General features: G+C 41.4%; 1 protein-coding gene across 2 annotated transcripts in view; it reads right to left on the reverse strand.

The window, feature by feature from the left end:
- Positions 1-412: 412 nt before the first annotated feature.
- Positions 413-23,792, reverse strand: part of fut9a (fucosyltransferase 9a) — a 30,526-nt gene continuing 7,146 nt past the window's right edge. Inside the window, exons 2-3 of one of the 2 annotated variants that reach the window (XM_029714066.1) lie at positions 2,665-2,873; positions 413-1,749 (exon numbers count right to left, since the gene is read on the reverse strand). In XM_029714066.1, the coding sequence (XP_029569926.1) occupies positions 653-1,741 (1,089 nt within the window). In that variant the 5' untranslated portion in view covers positions 1,742-1,749; positions 2,665-2,873 and the 3' untranslated portion in view covers positions 413-652. The remainder of the gene's footprint in view (positions 1,750-2,664; positions 2,874-23,792) is intronic. The other variant, XM_029714065.1, reaches the window with a different exon arrangement.

Here is a 23,792-nt window from a genome sequence, read left to right on the forward strand (position 1 = left end):
GTTTCCAACTTTGTAGCAAAAGTTTGGAGAAGGCCCTTTCCTGTTTCAGCATGACAATGCCCCTGTGCACTAAGTGAGGGCCATACAGAAATAGTTTGTCAATCGTTGTGGAAGAACTTGACTGGCCTGCACAGAACTCTGACCTCAACCCCATCGAACACCTTTGGGATGAATTGGAATGCCGACTGCGAGCCAGGCCTAATCGCCCAACATCAGTGCCCAACCTCACTAATGCTCTTGTGGCTGAATGGAAGCAAGTCCCTGCAGCAATGCTCCAACATCTAGTGGGAAGCCTTCCCAGAAGAGTGGAGGCTGTTATAGCAGCAAAAGGGTGGACCAACTCCATATTAATGCCCATGATTTTAGAATGAGATGTTCGACGAGCAGGTGTCCACATACTTTTGGTCATGTATAAAAGTGAGATTTTATGAATCAAATATTAAATGCATTGCAAATGACAACATAAATCATGATTGAATTGAAATGCAATAGACAAATTAAGGCTGAGCAAATCTGTCTGGCAACAAAATAAAAAAGAGAATGGCTCATTTGGGCCCCTATAACCAGTGAGAAAAACATGTTGGAACATTGTCAATGTCGAATATATTTTAAAGTAATGCCTCCAACTGCAAAACAACAATTTCATGGCCCTTCAAGGAATTCCACCCCAAAACCATTTATCAAGGTTATTGAATGCCTTGTACTCCTTGTGCCTTTTGAGATGATCACAAGCGAGGCATGTGTGTTCGGCCCAGAAGTATGCCTTTTTCACCTTAAAGTGCCGTCTCCACTCAAAGTATCTGAGATACATTTCCTCATTCCTGTCCAAGAGCAGGATATAATCAGCCAGCTCTTTGGGTGAGGTGAAGTCATCCACATGGATAAAGGCTTCCCCCTGGACAAAGTTCTCGTAGTTCTGTCTTGGTGGACCTAAAACCACAGGCACCGTTCCTACAGAGAGTGGGTTATACAGTTTCTCTGTGATGTAGTCTTTGTGAATTGAGTTCTCAAACGCCAAGTAGAATTTACAACTGGCGATGGTAGGAAAGTATTCTTGATCTGCAATGTACTCCCCAAAGGCTTGTCCATAAGCGTGAACCTCAATATGTTTATAGAGCTCGTTGTAGTACTTCACTCGCACGTGATCCTGGTTCCAGTTGCTGACAATCCAGCAGATCAACTTGCTTTTGCTCGGTGGCACGAAATCCTCGTCCCCTTGGGCTGTCACAATCGACCCATAAGGCACTTCGATATCAGCATCCTGACGATAGTTCAGAGTTAAATTGAACAAGTTTTCAATACCGGGCAGCTGAGAGGAGTGGGATGGTGACTCTAGGTTCATCCATATCCACTTTTGGAAGGAGGGACGCTGAAGGGGGGGCAGGTTGGAGAGATCAGTACAGATATCCCTGTGATGTATGACGACCCCATCTGACTTATTATATAGGTTCCGATCTGCTGTGATGAAACAGCCCTCAATGTTGAACAGAGAGCTGCAGACACCCAGGTCATAGGTCTGTCCAAAGGGCCAGAGCCAGACAAGTACAGTGGTAAGGTTTTTGTCACCCTTGGTAGAGAAGAGATTTTTAACTTGGATAGTGGATGCTGTTGACTCTACAGGACCTGATAGCCAGCTAGTTGACGGTTTGAAGTACATCAAAAACAGAGTCACAAAACAGCCCAGTAGAAAGGTGCCAAGTAGAAATGGTCGTAGAATTCTGTGGAAAGATGCAGATGGCATACTCTGTCCTATAAAGATACGTAAAAAAAAGAAAAATTACATTAAACTCAAATCAGTAAATTCCTTATCATTTAATCAAAGTTACTCTTTCCAGTGAATAAAAGGGACAACTGTGCGAAATCGGCTACATTTTTGCCCTTAGGGTCCTGATGACACATTTTCAAGATTGTTTGTAAACGGTATATCTCGTGGCATCCTTGCCTCGTACAGTATGAGAGGGCCAACCGCATTAAGATAATGGCTTTAATGTTATTTTGTCACGTCCAATTAATAGTTTGGCAAACATTTTTGTCATGGCTCGTGCAGAGTGAGGCAATTTGTGAACAGGCACACTAGATTAGCTCGCCCGGTTTACAGAGTCGGTGGAGTTTGCAACTAGGGACTAATAGAATAGTTCCAAACGTGAAACTCCGCTGGCCAGGGTAGGTCAAATGTGCCTTTCGACAACCAGCAATAACCAATGGATATAAACAAACTATGGAACGAAAGGTACAGGGCAAATTGCTGAAAGTGTACTTGCACCATGTTGTGTAGTTTGGTTTGAATAAAGACCGCAAGACGTGGAAGCTTTAACGTTCAGTGTGAGATGCTTGGGCTCGTTTGCGATTGGTAAAAATGTATTGCCTCTCCCTGGCATACATTGCAATCCTATAATCCAGATTTTCCATCTGTAGATGCTCATACTATCAACAAACTATCTGTTGATAAGTAAGTGCTTGCTAAGGTTATGGTTTAAATAAGGTTTAGGTTAAGGGTTAGTTAGTAGGTAGTTAGTTAGTTGACATGTTAATGATAGTCTGTAAAGCATCTACAGATGGACTATCCAAATAAAGTGTTACCTATAATTCTTCAATGTAACATTGAATATGCATTATATAATTTTACTATGAGTTACATAAAATAAAAAAATAACTATTCCACACCTGGTAGATCTGACTGTGTGCTGAAATCCAGGCAAGGAAAGAAGTCATGCAATTCTGAAGGTGCAGGTTCTACATTGGCTCAGCAATGAGATTGCTCTTCTCGGTGAGCGTTTGAATGAAGTGTTGCTGCACACAGTTGGAAAAAGGTCCATACTCGTCTAGTGAATTTGGTCTGATTTTGAGTTCCCAGGTCATCTCATTGATGTCTCCTTAGGAAAGAGAGAATAAGTGAGGTTACAATAGTTTGTTAAAGAGACAATCTTCAGTTCAAACAATACCTTGCTACTGTTTTTGGGATGGAGCGGGAGAAATTCATAGACGGAGCTATGGATGCGAGGACTGACCATGAGTGGATGCGAGGACTGACCATGAGATCATAATTATAGTTTTAATCATGTTTTGAGGCTATACAGTGTTTATTTACGATTACAGCGTTTACAAACAATGGAGTAAAACAAGCTTAAATTTGTAGCAATCACAGATTGCTTCTTTAACCCCCAAGAGTCGATTTGACGCACTGGTATGAAAGAAATCACCATAACAATCTGTCAATTTAAGCTAGAGATATGTTTTTGTTGCATTGAATGTGTCCACTAATGGAAAGGGGAGAGTCTCACGAACACGATGGTGTCTCCATTTTGCTCTGTGTCACAGGACGATTCTGAAGGTATCCGATACCGGGTTTAAAAAAAATGAATGGAAGTATGAAGGTAGTTTTGTGCCTACCCAAATAGGTAGAAACACTTCAAAACCTTGTTTTTTAAGTATTTTTTTGCTATAGTAGTAAAAAGCCAAATTCAATAATTTATCCAATTTTTTTTATATCCCAAATCCAAAAAATCCAAATGTGACGACCCTCCCGCTCTGTCTGCTGTATTTTCTCTCTTTGCTCTTGTTCCTTATTAGGATGCCAGTGGGCGGAGTTGGAAGGGTCGTCAGCTTGATGGGAAACACCTGGGCTCGGGTGTGTCCCAGGATAAAGACACCTCTTCCACAGTCTTTGGGGAGACTCTCTCCATGCAGACACCTTATTTTTGGTTGTGCTAGTTATGGTATCTAATAAATATATATTTTTGATACTCCTTGTCTCCACGTTGTCTCCCTTTTGTTGCGAACTCTGAGCCGGTTCGTAACAAGTGGGGGCTCGTCCGGGATTTTGAACGGATTGTGTTTGGGAGAAAACGTGGAGGTATGTTAAATTCCGTAGGTACTTTGTTTGTATATTTTGTTAGTTTGAGTTTGGTGCTCAGTACTGGTTGCCTTTGGTTGTTTGGTTTGTGTGCTGTGTTGGAGAGAGTACATTGGTTAGTTTCCAGGCCCTGCCCAGCCTGGAAACGCTTGTTCTGCTCGCTGTTGGGACATTGGTCTGAGGAGGTGAGTACAATCAGCTGTGTACCTCGGTGGGAGATTTGGATAGGGTAGTGAAACTTACTACCCGGAGCTATAGCCTTTTTCCCCTGATAGGCTTAGCGACGTGTTTCATTTTTGGAATATGTTGGGCATTGTTAATGTTTGTTATTTTTGTGTGGTGTCTGTGGACTGAGCAGTTGTCTCGGGAGCACATCCGTGGCTTGGTGGAATCTACCAGCGTGCTGGGGGGTTACTTCCTCGCCAGCGGGCTACAGTGCATAATTACCCACCGCAAATCTGCATGAAGACTAGGGTTGAGTTATTGTAGGTTTTGGGGAAGCTCCATTTCTCATCTCTTTTCTGTGGTGCCCGGTGTGATTGTATTCTCTTGTTGTGGTCTGGTGTGCTCAGCTGAATCGTTGGAGTGACTATGAATCGTTGGCGTAATCGTTGGAGTAACTATGAATCGATGGGAAATGACAACCGTTGAGAAGTGACTATGAACCGTTGGGAGATACGGTCTCTTGTGTGCCCTGTTCCTGAGTGTTATGTGACTGACCATTGTTTGGTTTTGTCATGTTCTAACTTTCCTGTCTGTTCCCTCCTGGTCTTGTGTTCTCCTTTCCTCTTAAACGTTGCTTCCTGTGCGCAAAGGTTGCTGAGGTCTGGGGAGGAGGTTGGCTGGGGCAAGTGGAAGGTGAACCTGTAACCCTCATCAATTTGGGACGCAGAGGCCTGTGTCAATTTGGGACGCAGAGGCCTGTGTCAATTTGGGACGCAGAGGCCTGTGTCAATTTGGGACGCAGAGGCCTGTGTCAATTTGGGACGCAGAGGCCTGTGTCAATTTGGGACGCAGAGGCCTGTGTCAATTTGGGACGCAGAGGCCTGTGTCAATTTGGGACGCAGAGGCTGGTACGTTGTTCCGGGGCCCTTGTTGGTCCCCGGTTTTATGGGGGGGTGTGTGACGACCCTCCCGCTCTGTCTGCTGTATTTTCTCTCTTTGCTCTTGTTCCTTATTAGGATGCCAGTGGGCGGAGTTGGAAGGGTCGTCAGCTTGATGGGAAACACCTGGGCTCGGGTGTGTCCCAGGATAAAGACACCTCTTCCACAGTCTTTGGGGAGACTCTCTCCATGCAGACACCTTGTTTTTGGTTGTGCTAGTTATGGTATCTAATAAATATATATTTTTGATACTCCTTGTCTCCACGTTGTCTCCCTTTTGTTGCGAACTCTGAGCCGGTTCGTAACACAAATCAAATAGCTAAATGATCCATAGTATGACCACCTTAAAATTGTTTTATGTCAGTTGAGACCCCCCCCACGGCTTAGAATTATAAAAATTAAATGACAATTAAGGCTATAGACTTGCACCACTGAAATAACTTGGTTATATTACTTTACATGTGTGACTGGCCTGATACAGAACTTGATTAATATCAGTGATGCAAGACAGTGTTAGCCTATTTAGTTAAAGCCTAGGTATAAGTTCCGGGAGCTAGCACAATTCTTCAGGTCTCAGGCAAGGATACTCATCACACATGCATACTGGTAGTAATACAGTATTAATATCTTAAGACATGTCACACGCATATGAGAATGATGCTAAGAGGAAAGTGGACACATGGCATATGGTGGCCCATATTTTTTATTTTATTTAACTAGGCAAGTCATTTAAGAACAAATTCTTATTTACAATGACGGCCAAACCAGAACGATGCTGTGCACCGCCCAATTGGACTCCCAATCACAGCCGGCTGTGATGCAGCCTGGATTCGAACCAGGGACTGCAGTGACATCCCTGGGGAGGTTTAAAATGTCAGTGAAGACACTTGCCAGTTGGTCCACGCATGCTCTGAGCACACGTCCTTGTAATCTGTCTGGCCATACGGCCAGAGCGTGCTCACACAGTCGTCTGGAACAGCTGGTGCTCTCATGCATGCTTCAGTGTTGCTTGCCTCGAAGCAAGCATAAAAGGCATTTAGCTCGTCTGGTAGGCTTGATTCATTGGGCAGCTTGCGGCTCGCAGTTCTGTATTTCAGCCCCTTTTCAGGTGTTCCAACTTTTCTTTCTAAAAAAAAAACTTTTGTCAGCAACACGCATCAATCGCCAAATGTCATTACACCTTTTGGTGTGTTGTAACAGTTGTCTCTTTTCATTCATCAAATGGCGTGATTGCTCTTTTTGGATGCTGGAATTATAGTGGATGAACATACGCAGGTAGCCTACTTTTTGAAGTGATTTGTTTTAAAATAAGATAAAAATGTGACGTCTGGTTGTATTCATACCCAATTAAAATGCAACAACACATATGCCATGCTGACCCTCGACACGGGGGCCCCTCAGGGTGCGTGCCTAGTCCCCTCCAGTACTCTCTATTCACCCACGACCGCGTGCTCAAGCATGACTCCAACACCAAGTTTTCTGAAGACGCAACAGTGGTTGGCCTGATGACCGACAACGATTAGACAGCCTATAGGCAGGAGGTCAGAGACTTGGCAGTGTGGTGCCAGCACAACAACCTCTCCCTCAACGTGAGCAAGACAAATGAGATGATCGTGGACTACAGGAAAAGGAGAGCCGAACACGCCCCCATTCACATCGATGGGGCTGTATTGGAGTGGGTCGAGAGTTTCAAGTTCCTTGGTGTGCACATCACCAACAAACTATCATGTTCCAAACACACCAAGACAGTTGTGAAGAGGGCACGACAACACCTTTTCCCCCTCAGGAGACTAAAAGGTTTGGCATGGGCAAAAAGTTATACAGCTGCACCATCGAGAGCATCCTGACCGGTTGCATCACCACCTGGTATGGAAACTGCTCGGCATCTGACCATAAGGCACTACAGAGGGTAATGCGTATGGCCCAGTACATCACTGGGGCCAAGCTTCCTGCCATCCAGGAACTATATACTAGGCGTGTCAGAGGAAGGCCCCAAAAGTTGTCAAAGACTCCATGTCTAGGTCCAAAAGGCTTCTACCCCCAAAAGGCTTCTACCCCCAAGCCATAACATTTACATGCTGAACAATTAATCAAATGGCCACCCCCGCTGTTTATTATCTATGCATAGTCACTTTACCCATACCTACATGTACAAATTACTTCGACTAACCTTTATCCCCACACATTGACTCGGTACCTGTACACCCTGTATATAGACTCGGTATTATTATTTTATTGTGTTACTACTTTATTTTATTTTATTTAGTAAATATTTTCTTAACCAACAATGCAGTTCAAGAAACAGTTAAGGGCTTGTAAGTAAGCATTTCAGTGTAAGGTCTACACCTGTTGTATTTGGCGCATGTGACATATACGATTTGATACAATGATTATCTACACTCGGTGCTTGTTTTGTCAGACTGGTAATTAGGTGAACTATTAACATTTTTGCAACCACGAAATGGCGTAGTGATTTCTGCATTTTGCACCTTTTATAACAAACGTGTATGTAATCTGTAAATGTGAAATCACGAAGATGTTTAGCCACGGAGAAAATTCTGAATCTTGCCTGGCCATGATTGGTTGAGATAATGAGGGGGCTGGGACATTGACGAGAAAGAGAGCCCATTCTGTCACTCAAGGCTTCTCTGTCAAATGGCACACCCTGCTCTCTGCGGATATAGAACTCACCAGTTTATAGTGCTGAAACCCAGAAATTAGTTACCTCTGGTTCGTTCAGCCATCTCTATGGGGAAAGAATAGTGTTTTGTAATTAACGCTAAAAATAAAGTCTGAGGTTAACACAGGCTTAGTAGATATTATACATTTTGTTATATAAGATAATAGCAGTCAGTTAAAACGACCTTTGAATTATGAAGCCTTTATGTGCTTTTTACAAAAAGACACCATTTCTATTTCTCTCTATTTGAAAGATCCATAGCTTGATCAAAGACAGAAATGCCTTGATCATTGGACTTACTCATATTTTCATAATGGACAACATGCAAAATGTGCTACAGCTTTTAAAAACAGTGTTGTCCTGAATTCAGCTGTAGGTATCAACACAGCTCTGTCTTCAGTGGCAAAGGCAGTCTGGTTGAAGCCCAGTGGGAAGGATTATTTTGAAAGTGTTTCAGTCTGCCGTGAATCATCATAAACCCTAACGGTACACAGGTAAGAGTCTACAGTGAAAATGGCAAGCTAGCTACATGTGCATACGTTATTGGCTCAACTGTATCAAAAAGTAGTTTTCATTGCTACGTAGTTAGCTAGACAGTTAAATACAGGTATAGTCAGCTAACATTAGCTAGCTGAGCTGGCCAGTTGCATTCCGTTGTTAATGTTGATTGTTGATGTATTCTTTGTCATGTTTAACTTACTAGCTACCAAAAATAGCCACTGTGGTGTGAATGGTAATCAAAACCCATGATAAGTGATAGGGACACATGTTACCTAAATTGACTAGTTAGCTAGCCACGATGAAATGATGGCTAAATACATTGGATTATACAGTAGATTCTGAGGTCGTTTTTTGCATGCTCAACTACTAGCTGGTTAGTTAGATGAATACCATGTACATCTGTCCAGCTGGTAATTGTGAAGATAAATGTTTGCTAAATCTAGCTAGTTAGCATTGCCATTGTTTAGCTGGAATCAGTTTGAGTGTAAACAGGGCATTTTAGTACAGATGTAGCAGTCTACAGGCAATAACAAGCTATCGGAGATGAATTAATTCATGTTTTAATCAACTTTCTGAAATGTGTCTTTCAGCATAATAACCTGCTCTCCTCCACCAGTACAAGGAGATGAACGAGAGTGAACAAGCAACACTTCAGGTATTTTGTCTTTTTACTTTGAGCTTATTGCTTGAACTTTGGGGTCAATTAATGTTTTTGCTGGTATGCAAGGTTTTAATGTCTTGTCTATTTTTGTCTGCGTTCTTCCATTACAGCTTCAATTGTCTGGAGTCTGGTGTTGTTTTGGCCAAAGAGCTTTCACTCAGAAGGAACCAGCTTCAGCTGCTATGCAGAGATGTGCAAGAATCCCCCCCGGAATAGACACAACCGGAGAAACATATTTTTGAGAAGATCAGGACATTTGCAATGAAAAGGCAATGGACAGCTCCAAATTCCTTTGTTCACATCCATGACCTGAACCAAAGATTCTCATGATATAGCGCTAAGTCTAGATAGTGTTTTTACCTGAAATATTTTTGTTTTTTTAAGCACTACCTCACTGCTTTAGCGCACATGGTCACGTGAATTCTTTAATAAGAGGTGGGTGGATCTAGAGCTTATGAGGGTGTGAACGATGCTACAATATATGACCAAAGGTATGCGGACACCTGCTCGTCGAACATCTCATTACAGAATCAAGGGCATTAATACAGAGTTGGTCCCCCCTTTGCTGCTATAACAGCCTCCACTCTTCTGGGAAGGCTTTCCACTAGATTATTGAACATTTCTGCGGGGACTTGCTTCCATTAAGCCACGAGCATTAGTGAGATCGGCCTCTGATGTTGGGCGATTAGGACTGGCTCGCAGTTGTTTTTTCAATTCATCCCAAAGGTGTCCGGTGGAGTAGAGGTCAGGGCTCTGTGTAGGCCAGTCAAGTTCTTCCGCACCGATCTCGACAAACCATTTCTGTCATGCTGAAACAGAAAACGGCCTTTCCCAAACTGTTGCCACTAAGTTTGAAGCACAGAATCGTCTAACACGTATACTAGAAAGTGTGTGGGAAGCAAAAGTTATTCCTAAGAATAGTAAAGCCCCCTTAACTGGCCCAAATAGCTGACCAATCAGCCTATTACCAACCCTTAGTAAGCTTTTGGAAAAAATTGTGTTTGATCATATACAATGCTATTTCAAACCAATCCCATGGTATTTTCAAATGAGGGGTTAGCTACTGATCATAGCATGCTTGAATTACAGGCTCCATCTGACATGAAAGCTGTGGTCTTGGATTTGTTCATGTAAATGCCAGAAATCTGATTTCAAAGATGGATTTTATTGAAACTCTGTCTTCTCAATCCACTGTGGACATTCTGGTAATTTCTGAAACTTAGTTGAATAATTCTGTGCTGGACTCTGTCTCTCTGTCTGGTTATAATGTTTACAGATTAGAAATAATTGGGGTGTTGCCATATTTACAAAGGACAATTGAAATGTTTCTCTCTCTTGCTATCTCTGTCCCTAAAATGTGGTATTGTCTCGTTCTTAATTTGGGCCTTGGTCATAATAACCAGCTGACACAGTGTATTGCCCTACCTCGGCTCTGTCATGCTCTTAACAATTTATCAGAATTACTATCCAAGTATGGTAGATCTGAGCTATTAATTGTGGCCAATTTTAATATTGATTGGAGGACACCAGTGTCAGATACATTGAAAGATATTTGCTCTGAGCTAAACCTGTTTCAGCTGATAACTGAGCCTACACGGCCGAATCCTAAAGATTCTTCTAAATCTATCTTGATTGATCCTATTTTTACGAATACTCCAAGTAAGTATGTTGCTAGTGGGGTTTTCCCACAGGAGTTTAGTGACCATTGCCCAGTTGTCTGTGTCAGATGTGAGAAGCATAAATCTAAACCTCATGTCATCACTAAGTGGAACTTTTTAGTGAACAAGCTTTTTTATATTATCTTTATTTTAGTGACATTGATTGTATCTCAACTATCCCTGAACTTGATTTATCTAAGCTTTTTTTGTAAATGCCTTCAACACTATTGTAGATAATCATGCCCCCTTCAAAACTCTGCTAGCTAAAGGTAGATCGAATGCCTGGTTGGTTCACTCCCGAATTATGTGAAGTCATTCGTATGAGAAATGTTGCCTGTGGCAATGGTAGGAACACAGGCTTAGGCCAAGATATAGGCAACTATGTATAAGACAAATCAGATTTAGCCTTTCTGATTAATGTAATCATTATTTCGGATTGCAAGGGGAATCCGGCTATATTCCTGGAAACTTTCAAATCTCTGAAGGGTTGTAATTCCTCCTCTCCGTCCCAACAAATTAATTCAGAATCTGGCCCCATTACAGACAAAAATGCCATCATTGAGCATTTAATCATACATTTCAGCGGGCTAACACTCTTGAAGAGTGGGCTTAAATGCTGATTTGGGAATTTTGCAGCTTGACTCTGAAAATTATAGTGAAGTTTTTGCATTTCGGCGATACACAGAAAAACAAGTCCTTGATGCCTTACTTGGTGTAGATGTCAATAAATCCCCAGGACCAATTGGATATGCTCAAGTGTGCTGCCCCCCTCATTGCTGGGCAATTTGTTTAAAAATTAGGAAAATGATTAAATCTATATGCGGGTGATACTATTGTGTACGCAATTGCCCCAACTGCTGACCTGGCTGTGACAAGGCAACAGTTTTACTGCATCCACCGATGTTGCACTTCTGCATCTGCGGTGAAAGGTGACAGAGCTAGAGGGGTGTTTGTCAGGCCATGAGACATCCCGAAAATCGGTCTTCTCACAAAATCGGCTATAACATCTGAACGGTTTGGCCTGCTAGTATGACCCATCTATGGAAAGATGACTCTCGAACATGTCGGTTGTTTTGCTCGAGGACACCCACAGGCATCTTTACAGCCGATCTGTCAACTTCTGTCTGTAGCATCCGAACAGCTTGGGCTACACACTAATATGACCTCTCTGTGGAAAGTTTAGACTCTCACGAACACATACATGCTTTGCTCTAGGACATTCACAGGCATCACAAGACTTGTCTGAATGTCTCCTAATACGAGTTGAAAAAATGAGTGGAAGTATATATGGAGACTGTCAAGTGGCAAAAATAAGGGGGTGAAATACTTACTTATATCTCTCAGATATAGGACAGACACTTCAGAACAAACTTCCTTTAGATATGTTTTTGGGACTATTTGTTTTTCCATGTAGTGAATTTGTTAATCAATGCGTTTGTATGGACTAATATCAGTATGGCCAAAAATAATTTTTCATAAAATAAGCTCATGTAACCCAAAATTGCAAGCTCTGAAATTGCTTAAGTTTGGAATACAAGTAGTCAGTTGTCTGCCCTACAAACAAACAACATTAGGATATCTTCATGCATGTTGGAAATATAGACCTGTAAACACACCGATGCAATAGTCGGAAATATCAACTTTGAATATTTATGATGAATGTAAACTTCACTTTTTGGTAACTGTTCAACAGACAACCTTCCAAGTCAAATGTGTTCTCATTCAGTGCTGTATGGTCCTGCCTGACAAAAATGCATACGGTTACACATTTGTTATGTTGTGGCTATTGTAATAAAGGAGAGTTGGCTCAGACACTGAACATTTTCATTTTTCCCATTCAAAAGGTTCCTCTGTGGATTTGATATGTTTAGCCCCTACTCTTGTAATTTACATTAGGGCCCCCCTTAGATTTGACTCCAAATCCTATTGTGACCAAAATCTAATATGGCTGCCACATTACCATTAAATGGTGGTTTAATCACCTGTATATGTACATGTTTTAAATGAGACATTTTTCAGATTTGTGTACTGTACTTATGACCTGTACGATTTTTGTGTATGATGGGAATCCGATATGCCTACCATATACACTGAAACTGTCTGGATATATAAAAAGGCAGCAGACTGCTTGGCATGGCAACACCAAGTATTTCAAGTTACAAGCCTCTTTGAGAATCAATGATGCAACTGGGAGGCTCCAACGAAAAGAAAGAGAATCCAACCCTGGACTCTGACAACCTCTCCCTATCTTTACGACTTGCCCCCAATTTGGCCCTCCAGGATTGGACTCTTAAGTCACCTCCTTATCATTTAGAAATTAGCTTTGATTAATTGCTTGTTCAATACGTCTGCCTGAATCCAACATGACCTTCAACTGGCTCACTGCATTTGTGATTAAGGCTGGGCAATTTATCAAATTAATTAGATTAATTCAAATGTATGTTTTTGCGCGATATTCCAAATGCCTATATCGCAGAATCAAGGCAGGTGACAAGCTTTGGTTCAAAATAAGCGCAGAGAAAACCATAAGGCTTATTGTGGACAGATTTCGGCGAGAGTAAAACCTCTCGCTTCGCCTCTCTCCCAAGCCCCTCCCCCTACCGCTCATATAAACAAAGATGAAGAGATCACTTCTCCCTCTCTGACAAACTGTTTCAACTCGCTATTCGCATTTGAGGTTTGGTCAATAGAATCGGTCGTATGGACACCGAAACACATGGAGACATTATTTTACTGTAATAGAGGGGAAGTGAACCTTTCCAACCATACTCTGTTTATGTTTCAACTCCTCAAATTGCGAGCATAGCAGACACTATTAAAACAAATGTACCAATGAACATTCATTCTGCAAAATGCATGCTCAGTTTGTCGCGCGCGTATCACGGTACCACTAGCAGCATTTTTGTTAAATAAGGATTGTTGTACTAGCTGTTTAGTCTGTTTTATAAATGTGCAAAAAGCATAAAACGATTATATAAAGAATTTGCAATTTGTTCTCATTCTGAGAAATAAGGCAGGCCACTTGATTTCAACATCTAAACAAAGTGGACAGGCTAGCACTGTTCAAACAGTTGGAGACGGACAGAAGGTTGTGTTCACAACAATTCAACTGGTTTGCCTTGTTAGCTGAATTCAAAGCTGGTGAAATTATACCTAGTTGGCTAAACTTGAAAAATAAATATTAGCTGGCTACTCACTAGCATGTGGGTTTGTGCTTGAGAGAGTGTTTACCAGACCGGTGTTAATTTTTTAAAAACATTTTGTATATAATTTTATTCAAGTTTTTGACATAATTAAAAAAGATTCTCAGACAACTCAATACAGATTCAAGATACAAAAAGTGGAGCAACAAAAACAGAAATAAGAAATTGTCAGTAAACCTTGCTTGGACTGGATAGCATTATATTGATGACTGTACATATTATGTAATGACTATTGGGAATACCTACTGGGAAACCTTAAAGCATCTTATCAGAGGGGAGCCTCTGCAAGCCATTGAAGTATGATATAAATGGTTGCCATTTTCTAACAAATGTATAATTGGAACCCCTAAGAGAATACTTAGTTTTCTCAAGCTAAGGAAGAACATTACATCGTTGAGCCATTGAGAAGTAGAGGGGGGCTGAGCAGACTTCCACTGGAGAAGAAGTCTACGTCGAGCTAGTAAGGATGTAAGAGCAACAATATCGGCGTGTTTGGGGTCCAAGGAGAACAGGTATTCTGGAATACCAAAAACAGCTATCAAGGGACATGGCTGCAGGTTGATTAAGTACCTCAGATAAAATAAAATAAATAGAATCCCAGTAATTTTGTAGTTTAGAGCATTAAATGACTAAGGTCACATGGTGAAACATGACATCTATCACACTCATCATTCACATTTGGATGTAGTTCAGACAATCTAGATTTGGAAAAATGCACTCTATGTAAAACCTTAAATTGTATGAGACCAAGACGAGCACAAGATGTAGTGGAGCGTACCCTATCAATCACCTCATCCCACCACTCCTTGGTAAATTCAATACACATTTCCCGTTCCCAAGCAGTTTTAGTTTTGTTGGTGGAGTGTTTGTCCAATGACATAATACACAGATCTGAGAAATGACTGCTTTCTGTTGAGGTTAAAGAGTCATTGCCATCCCGGGGTTGGCAAGGGGGTGGAGCAGGGAAGCCAGAAAATTGGGAGGAGACACAATGCCTAATTTGAAGGTAATGGAAAAAGTGAGATGGAGGCAAAGAATATTTAGAGGCCAGGTTGGGAAAACTAGAAAGAAAAAAAAATGTGAATGTAAGTCTTACTGGACAAGGAAAGGTATTATCTATTAGGGAAGCGGGGAATAAGTGATTCTTATCAATAGGACCCATAGTAGATGCAGAGGAGAATTTAAAATGCTGTCAACTGGTACCAAATCTTTAAGTGTGGAAAGCACTACAGGATTCCCAGTATAGCGAGAGGGGAATGCTGGGAGAGAAGAGCAGAGTAAAGCAGGAAGAGAAGCAGAAATACTAAAATGTGCCTCGAGATGGTACCGTAGGGTATCTGGAGCATGTAACCAGAATGGCAATTTCTGAAAGTTGGCTGCCCAGTAATAGTATAAAAAGTTAGGTAGTGCAAGCCCTCCACTAAACTTGCATCTCTGAAGTAAAGATCTACTGACTCTGGGTACCTTGCCTCCCCAAATAAATGTGATTAACTGACTTAAAAAAACACTTTGGTAAAAACAATGGAATAGATTAAAATAGATAAAGGAATGTGGGTAAACTGTTCATTTTTACAGCATTAATCCTTCCTATAAGTGAAAGTCGTAAGCTACCCGATCTCTGAAAATCAGTTTAGTTTGCGCAAGGAAGGGAGAAAGGTTTGCAGAAAAAAGAGCATGTAATGAACAAGTTACTTTCACTCCAAGGTATTTCAAACCAGAGTGACTAAGCTAAAAAGGCAAGTCTGTCTGCTGGAGCTGTTGCGCTGCTGGATTGATTGGGAAGCACTCACTTTTCTGGAGATTCAGCTTGTAACCGGAGGAGCCAAAGTTCTCCAGAATAGAAGGTAAACAGGTTACAGGGTTATTTACATAGGTTATCATTTATATGCAGAGGATTTGTTACTCTGTTATAATGATGACCTAACTCCTTCCCGTGTTACACTTTGGAAAGAGGAGGATGCCTGCAAAGCTACTGAAAGGGGTTCAATGGCGACGGCGAATAATAAAGGGGACAGTGGGCAGCCTTTGCGTGTCCCACATTCCAGGGCAAAATAATCAGAACGGGTGTCATTGGTACAGACACTGGCCTGGGGGGGGATGTATAAAAGAGTCGGATCCATGAGCTAAATTTGTCCCCAAATACACATTTAACTACAGCAAATAGGTTCTCCATTCAATTCTGTCATACTTTCTCTGCGTCTAAGGGAGATTACCACCTCAGGGGAGTTGGAGAATTGTTTAGAATAAATTGTTAAACAGCATCCAAATATTAAAAAAAATGTATATCTGTCCGTTATAAAGCCGGTTTGTTCCTGTGATATGAGTCCTGGTAAGACTACTTTCAGATGCCTCACTATCATCTTCGCCAGCACCTTTACATCCACATTAAGGAGGCTTAGGGCCCTAAAGTAGAAGCGCTATTCAAGCCTGTGTTAGGGTAGGTGGCAGTGAGCCACGTTCAAGTGACTCATTTTACATAGATAAAAGTAAGGGGGCTAACTTGGTATGGAATTTCTTAAAGAACACAGTTGGAAACCCATCAGGCCCTGGAGCTTTGCTGCTCTGCATTGACTTGATAGACTTAACTTCTTCAAGACTGAGAGGAGAATCAAAATCATCTGCAGTTTCAGCCTCAACTGTGGGAGTCTCCAGTTCACCCAAAAATGTAGTCAAATTGGCAGTATCTGATGGAAATTCAGATGTATACAGGGAGGAATAGAAAGATTTGAAGGTGTCAATGATCCCTGTAGGGTCAGAAATCAGGCTGAGAGGAATCTTTAATTTGGGGAATCAGACGTTGCATTTTAATTGGTGTGCAAGCAGACGACTTGCCCTGTCGCCATCTTCGTAGTAGGTAACACGTGACTGCAATAGTAACCGTTCTGTATCTGTAGCGGACAAGAGATTGAATTCGGATTGTAAGTTCAAGTGTTGCTTAAATAGCTCTGGAGATGGCATCAAGGCATATTGATGGTCTAAGTCAAGGATGGCTTTAGAGAGTTCTTCTAGTTTAGCTTCCAAATGTTGTACTTCTTATGGCTTGGGGGCAGTATTTCGACATCTGGATGAGAAGCGTGCCCAAAGTAAATTGCCTGTTACTCAGGCCCAGAAGCTAGGATATGCATATAATTGGTAGATTTGGATTGAAAATAAAAGTTTCCAAAACTGTTAAAATAATGTCTGAGTATAACAGAACTGATATGGCAGATGAAAACCTGAGGAAAATCCATCCATGAAGTGGGATTTTTTTGATGTGGGTATTTTCAATTGAATGCCTATAGAGTATCTAATGGGTAAGGACCCAGCTTGCAGTTCCTATGGCCTCCACTAGATGTCAAGTCTTTAGACATTGTTTCAGGCTTGTTTTCTGAAAAATGAAGAAGAAAGACCTTTTTGTCAGTGGACTGAGGAAGAATGCAGAGCTGGTTTGCGCGCGTGACCGATTGCGCACCCTTCGCTGTTTTTCCTTTCTATTGAATACGCTATTGTCCAGTTTAAATATTAGCGATTATTTAGACAATTGACAACCTGAGGATTAATTCTAAACATCGTTTGACATGTTTCGATAAACTTTACCGGTACTATTAGGTTGTATTCGTCTGCATGTTTTGACCGCCTTGGAGCCAGTGGATTATTGAACAAAACGCGCCAACAAAACAGAGTTTTTGTTATATAAAGAGGGACTTTATCGAACAAAACAAACATTTATTGTGTAGCTGGGACGACTCTAATGACTGCAGCCATATGAAGATCTTCAAAGGTAAGTGATTAATTTTATCGCTATTTCTGACTTTTGTAAGCGGGGTGCTGTCCTCAGATAATCGCATGGTATGCTTTCGTGTAAAGCCTTTTTGAAATCTGACAAAGCAGCTGTATTAACAAGAAGTTAATCTTTAAGCCAATGTATAACACTTGTATTTTTTATGAATGTTTATTATGACTTTCTGTATTTTGAATTTGGAGCTCTGCAATTTCACCGGATGTTGTCGAGGTGGGTCGCTAGCGGAACGCCTGCGTCAGAAAGGTTAAATGAGAAGAATAAGAAATAATTAATCCTCTAAGGTAGGCCTTAAGTGATTCCCATAAGAGAGAATGAGAGGAGTACGAGTTTGTCCTGATAGTCCTATGTCGAGGGATAAAGGTCCATGGTCAGAAATTACAATGGGTAAATATTCAGAAGAGGTGACATTTGGAAGTAACTTATGATCAATAAAGAAATAGTCAATACAAGAAAAAGAATGGTGTACATGTGAAAATAAATAATATTCTCTTGCCTGGGGATTCTGAAATCTCCAGGGATCTGTACACCCATTCTGAACCATAAAATCAGAAGGACTTTGACATAACAGAAGGGGACATAGTTCTGGGGTTGGAGCGGTCTGAAGCTGGGCTAATAACACAATTCAGATCCCGCCAAATATCAAAAGATGGGTGTTAAGAGAACGGATTTTCCCGAGCAACCCATTGGCAAATTCAACATCATCAAAATTGGGAGCATATACATTGACTAATACCATAAGATTGTGCCAAATGGTGCCAGTTATGATTAAATATCTGCCATTACTGTCTGAAATAACAGTAGTAGAGAAATGTATTATTTTACTAACCAAAATTGCAACCCCTCTGGCTTTGGAGTTAAAGTCTGAATGGAAAACCTGAAGTTTTTTAGCCTTGAGTGATCTGTAAATGGGTCTCTTGTAAAAATACCACATCTGCTTTTAGCTTTTTCAAATGGGAGAAGCCCCGAGACTTCTTGACAGGGTTATTCATTGTCTTCGTTAAGATAAAAACTTAATAGGATTAGGCCTACCTATTCCCATATTACTATTATTAGTGTTGTTAGCCATCTAAAATAGGGATGCACGACAAATCGGTGAGCATATCAGAATCAGACGATATTAGCTAAAAATGCCAACATCGGCATCGGCCCAATGTCCAGTTTAACGTAAGTAGATGACGTAATGATGCCACAAAAAATACAGCGCTACACAGAACAAAAGCAGAAAAATTCTAAACGCACACTTCCAACAACTAAAAAAGTTCAAGTAGAGCAGTCATTTGAAAGAGTAAGAAAGTCAGAGACAACTAAAAGGCAAAATCCATTAATGCCAAAATAATGGAATTCATTATGCTACTTGCTATGGGCGTCACGACTGACATTTGGCCCAGCGATGTCAGACCCATGAGTCTGACAGCACAGTGGGTCGACGAGGATTTAGTACTGAGGAAAGCCGTATTGCATGCTCAGGAATGTGGTGGTTCTCATACCGCTGCTGCCATTTCAATGGAATTTGAGAACATGTTTGAAACATAAACACACTCCTAGCGCCATTTGAACAACTGACTGGAGAAATAAGCTTATCAACTGCGTTTTCAGCAGACGTGATACCCTCTGTCATGGCATTGAAACGCCTGCTCAACAAAACTGTCGACACAGACCGTGGGGTAACTTACAAAAGTACTCGAGGCCGTGAACAAGTGATTCGGTGGTATTCTCTGAGCCTCTACTGTGTCGCCGCCATCCTCGATGCTAGGTACAAGGACCGCTACTTTGATGCAGACAAGAACCAGGGTTTACATGAAATGTTACATACACAGCTGGACAAGATAGAAATGGACATAGGGACAATGCGCACAGAAGAAGAGAGGCCACGTACAGACAGCTGAAACTTCACTGCTTGACATGTATGATGAGATCCTGGTTGAGAATGAAATGACTGAACAAATGAACAACGAAAGAGCACCGCAAGTAAGTGAAAGAAATAGGTTTTGATTATGTTTTACTGGTAATGGGGACATACGTAAATGCCAACAAAATAACTTCTTGGTCAGTGGTGTGTGTTTGTAACCTTTATTTAACTAGTCAAGTCAGTTAAGAACAAATTTCTTTTACAATGATGGCCAAGCCCGGACAACGCTGGCCCAATTGTGCGCCGCCCTATGGGACTCCCAATCACGGCCGGATGTGATACAGCCTGGAATCGAACCAGGGACTGTAGTGCCTTAGACCACTGCATCCGTGTGTGTGTGTTTGTGTAACTATTTAACTGTCCTAGAATGCTTAAGGCTGCTCAAATTTAAAATATTGGTTGTCGGTATCGGTTTTTATATTTGGCAAGGAAAATATTGGATATTGGTATCAGCCAAAAATGTCATATCGGTGCATCACTAATCTAAAATATTGAAAGGAAAAATGTGTGAAAACAGACCAAGTGTTGGCAAAGCCTGCTACATTATTAGTGAATGTGCATGGTTCTGGTTTAATTTGTTATGAAAAGGTAATTTTTATAGACAGAACTGAAAGCCAGATCAGTGATTCATGTGCTTGAAAGCAGAATCCAGATGCATCGCATGTAGTAACTATATCTAAGGGCCTAATATAGTATATACGTTTTGTAGTGATTCCCATGTTATTGACATAAAGAATATTTGTGACCGAACGGGTAAAATCGGTCCTATGTAGCAACATTTGAAATTGTGTTTTTTACATTGGATAGAAGTAGAGACTCAGAGCTCGAAAATGGTATATCATACACTTCAGTTGAGGAACAATGGGAAAGTAATTCTGCTTTGAAAGTTGATCAACTTGTAACCTCACTTCTGAGAAAATGTCCCTTGAATGTTTTTGGTACCTACTGGAGAGCTCTTCTTTGTCTACACCCATTCAGTGTCGTTCACACCCTCTTAAGCTTTATCCCCACCCGACTCTTTAAGGATTCACATGTGAGGCTATGTACTAAACAACCAAAGACTAAAGGCTGGCTTATCCTACGGGTGTCTTCGTAAATTTAATCTGGAGTGCCAGAGTGTGCTCTGGGCATTCGTAAACTCAGTGTTGTCAGATTGTCCGTTCGTAAATTCAGAGCGTTTCTCTCTCCAAGAGGGTGCAAAGATGTCATCAAGGCAAAGGGTGGCTACTTTGAAGAATCTAAAACATATATTTTGATTTAACACTTTTGGTTAGTACATGATTCCATATGCGTTATTTCATAGTGTGTCTTCACTACTATTCTGCAATAGTAGTGAAAGGTGCAACTCAACATTAGGAAGCTGTTCCTAATGATTGGTATACTCAGTGTAGTTTAATGTAAACTTCAACTAGTTTACAATTTTTTATGATTTATGGACAAACTACAGCAACACTTTTCTTTTTAATAAAACAATGTCCCGAGAATTTAATCCGGATGCATTTCGGTAATGAGAATTTTGGGTGAAAAATTGTAAAATGTACTATAAAAAGTAGACACTTTCCCAAAAAGTAGACACTTTCCCAAAAAGTAGACACTTTCCCAAAAAGTAGACACTTTCCCAAAAAGTAGACACTTTCCCAAAAAGTAGACACTTTCCCAAAAAGTAGACATCTTATTCCTCAGAATCATAGTTGATTTTTATAGATCATGGTTTTTGTAACTCAATTTGCTACATACATTTACATAAAACTGGTTTCATGATTATCATACACTTGCATAGAAGCATCACTCCAGCATATAATGCCTGTAAGGAAAGACGTCACATAGACACAGCTGTTATTTTGAGAATATACAAGAACCCAATGCAAATGGGTCTTACGTAAATTCATGGTTTGTGATCACGGATGCTTATGAAATAAGTATTTTTTGATAGGGCGAAATAATTTCTCAGCTGTCAGGATGCAATCTTCCTACATGTTTATGGACCAAGTAAACTGTAGGTCAGCACACGTGTGTCTGTGTGCGCATTCTTACTTCTCAAACTATTGGCAGATTTGAGTCATTCATACAGAATGTATCACGTTTTAGGAAAGACCGAGATGCAGACAGTGTCGAAGTAATAAATTATTAGAACAGGGAGCAGGCAAAACAACAGGTCAAGGGCAGGCAGAGGACAGTAATCCAGTGTGGTGGGACAAGGTACAGCACAGCAGGCAGGGTCAGGGCAGGCAGAATGTTCAAAACCGGGAAAACTATAAAACCAGAACATTAGAAAAGACAGGAGCAAGGGGAAAAATGCTGGTAGGCTTGACGAACAAAAACTGGCAATAGACAAACACAGGTATAAATACACAGGGGATAATGAGGGGAGATGGGAGACACCTGGTGGGGGGTGGAGACAAGCACAAAGACAGGTTAAACAGATCAGGGTGTCACAGTACCCCCTCTAGGGGCCCCACCTGGGCGCATACCTGGTTGACCGGGGTGATCGTTTGACCGTTGGAAATTCGTGATGAGGCCTGGGTCCAGGATGTCCCTAGCGGGGACCCAGCACCTCTCCTCCGGGCCATAACCCTCCCAGTCAACCAGGTACTGGAATCCCCTGCCCCGAGGTATAATCTTCAGGAGACACCTCACCGTGTACGCCGGTTGGCCGTCGATGAGACGTGAGAGGGGTGGGCCTGGAAACAGGAGACAAAGAGCTGAGAGACATGGGTTTGATTTTAGAAACATGGAAAGTGGGATGTATACGGAGGGTATGGGGCAACAGAAGACGAAAATGACCTTGGAGATGGGGAAAGGGACGATAAACTGGGGGGGAAAGTTTGCAGGACTCCATCTGGAGGGGCAGATCTCAGGTGGACAGCCATACCTTCTGCCCGGGGATCCGGGGTCTGGTGGCGGTCTGCTTGTCGCCGATACCTGGAGGTGGTCTTAACTTCTTGGGGCTATGTGGGACGTTAGCGTGCCACCCGTGGCGCACCCTATCAACAGCAGGTGCATTTCAAGAGCGGCAAATTTGAAACCAAATAAATGTCAAAATTCTAGTTTTTCAAACATACAACTATCTGGCACCCTTTGAAAGATAAACATCTCCTTAATCTAACCACGTTTTCCGATTTCAAAAAGGTTTTACGGCGAAAGCATAAAGTTAGGTTATGTTAGGAGAGTACATTGACAATAGCTGTGTGTATTGTATTGTCAATTCAAAGACAGGCGTCACCAAAACCATAAAATCAGCTAAAATTATGCACTAACCTTTTACAATCTCCATCAGATGACACTCCTAGGACATTATGTTAGACAATGCATGCATTTTTAGTTCTATCAAGTTCATATTTATATCTAAAAACAGTGTTTTACTATGGCGTTGATGTTCAGGAAATCGTTTCCCTCCAATACCGGCAGTCAAGTCATGACAACAAAATAATTAATTAATATTAGAAAACATTGGTAAAATATTATATTGTCATTCAAAGAATTATAGATTTACATCTCTTGAACGCAATGGACTTGCCAGATTTAAAATTAACCTTACTGGGAAATCACACTTTGCAATAATCTGAGCACTGCGCCCAGAAAAATATGCATTGCGATACAGACTAACCGCCATGTTGGAAAGATCTAAAATCGAAAATACTATGTAAATAATCCATTACCTTTGATTCTCTTCATCAGATGTCACTTCCAAAGAATCCCAGGTCCATAACGAATGTAGTTTTGTTCAAAAAAGCTCATCATTTATGTCCAAAAACCTCCGTGTTGTAGCACATGATCTAAGCCAGCCGGACTTCACTTCACTTCAAGAACGGAAAAAATATATTTTCGTTCGTTCAAACATGTCAAACGTTGTATCGCATAAATCATTAGGGCCTTTTTTAACCAGAACATGAATAAAATTCAAGGCGGACCATTGGGTTCTCTTTTAAAACGTTTCGGAATGAGAGTACCCACCATCAACTCGCTCGCCAGGTGTCTAATGGGCCATCGCCGTTCCAACGCTCTTCTTCAGTCAGATCTCACTGTAGAAGACTCAAAACACTTTGTAAAGGCTGGGGACATCTTGTGGAAGCAATAGGAAGTGCCAAAATATTCCTCCTTCCCTTTGTTTTTCAATGGTATAGGCTTAAAGTCAATTCAACACATCAGGTATCCACTTCCTGTCAGAATCTGTCTCAGGGTTTTGCCTGCCAAATGAGTTCTGTTCTGTTCAAATGAGCCCACACCAGGACCAAGGAGCGGACAGTATCAGGCACAAACATCCGGTTATCTGGGCCCCCCCTGGGGTTCGGCTGGGAACGCCGTGCCTCATGGACCTGCTTCCTATTCCCCAGCTGAGTGTCATCGCCAAACACAAGGTAGGAAGGAGGATCTCGGGGTTCGAGTGTGTAGCCACGGGGCTATAGCGGCATGACAGCGCATCTGGCTTGATGTTCTTGGATC

This window comes from Salmo trutta, chromosome 25 (genome assembly GCF_901001165.1).
Source record: "Salmo trutta chromosome 25, fSalTru1.1, whole genome shotgun sequence".
NCBI lineage: Eukaryota > Metazoa > Chordata > Actinopteri > Salmoniformes > Salmonidae > Salmo > Salmo trutta.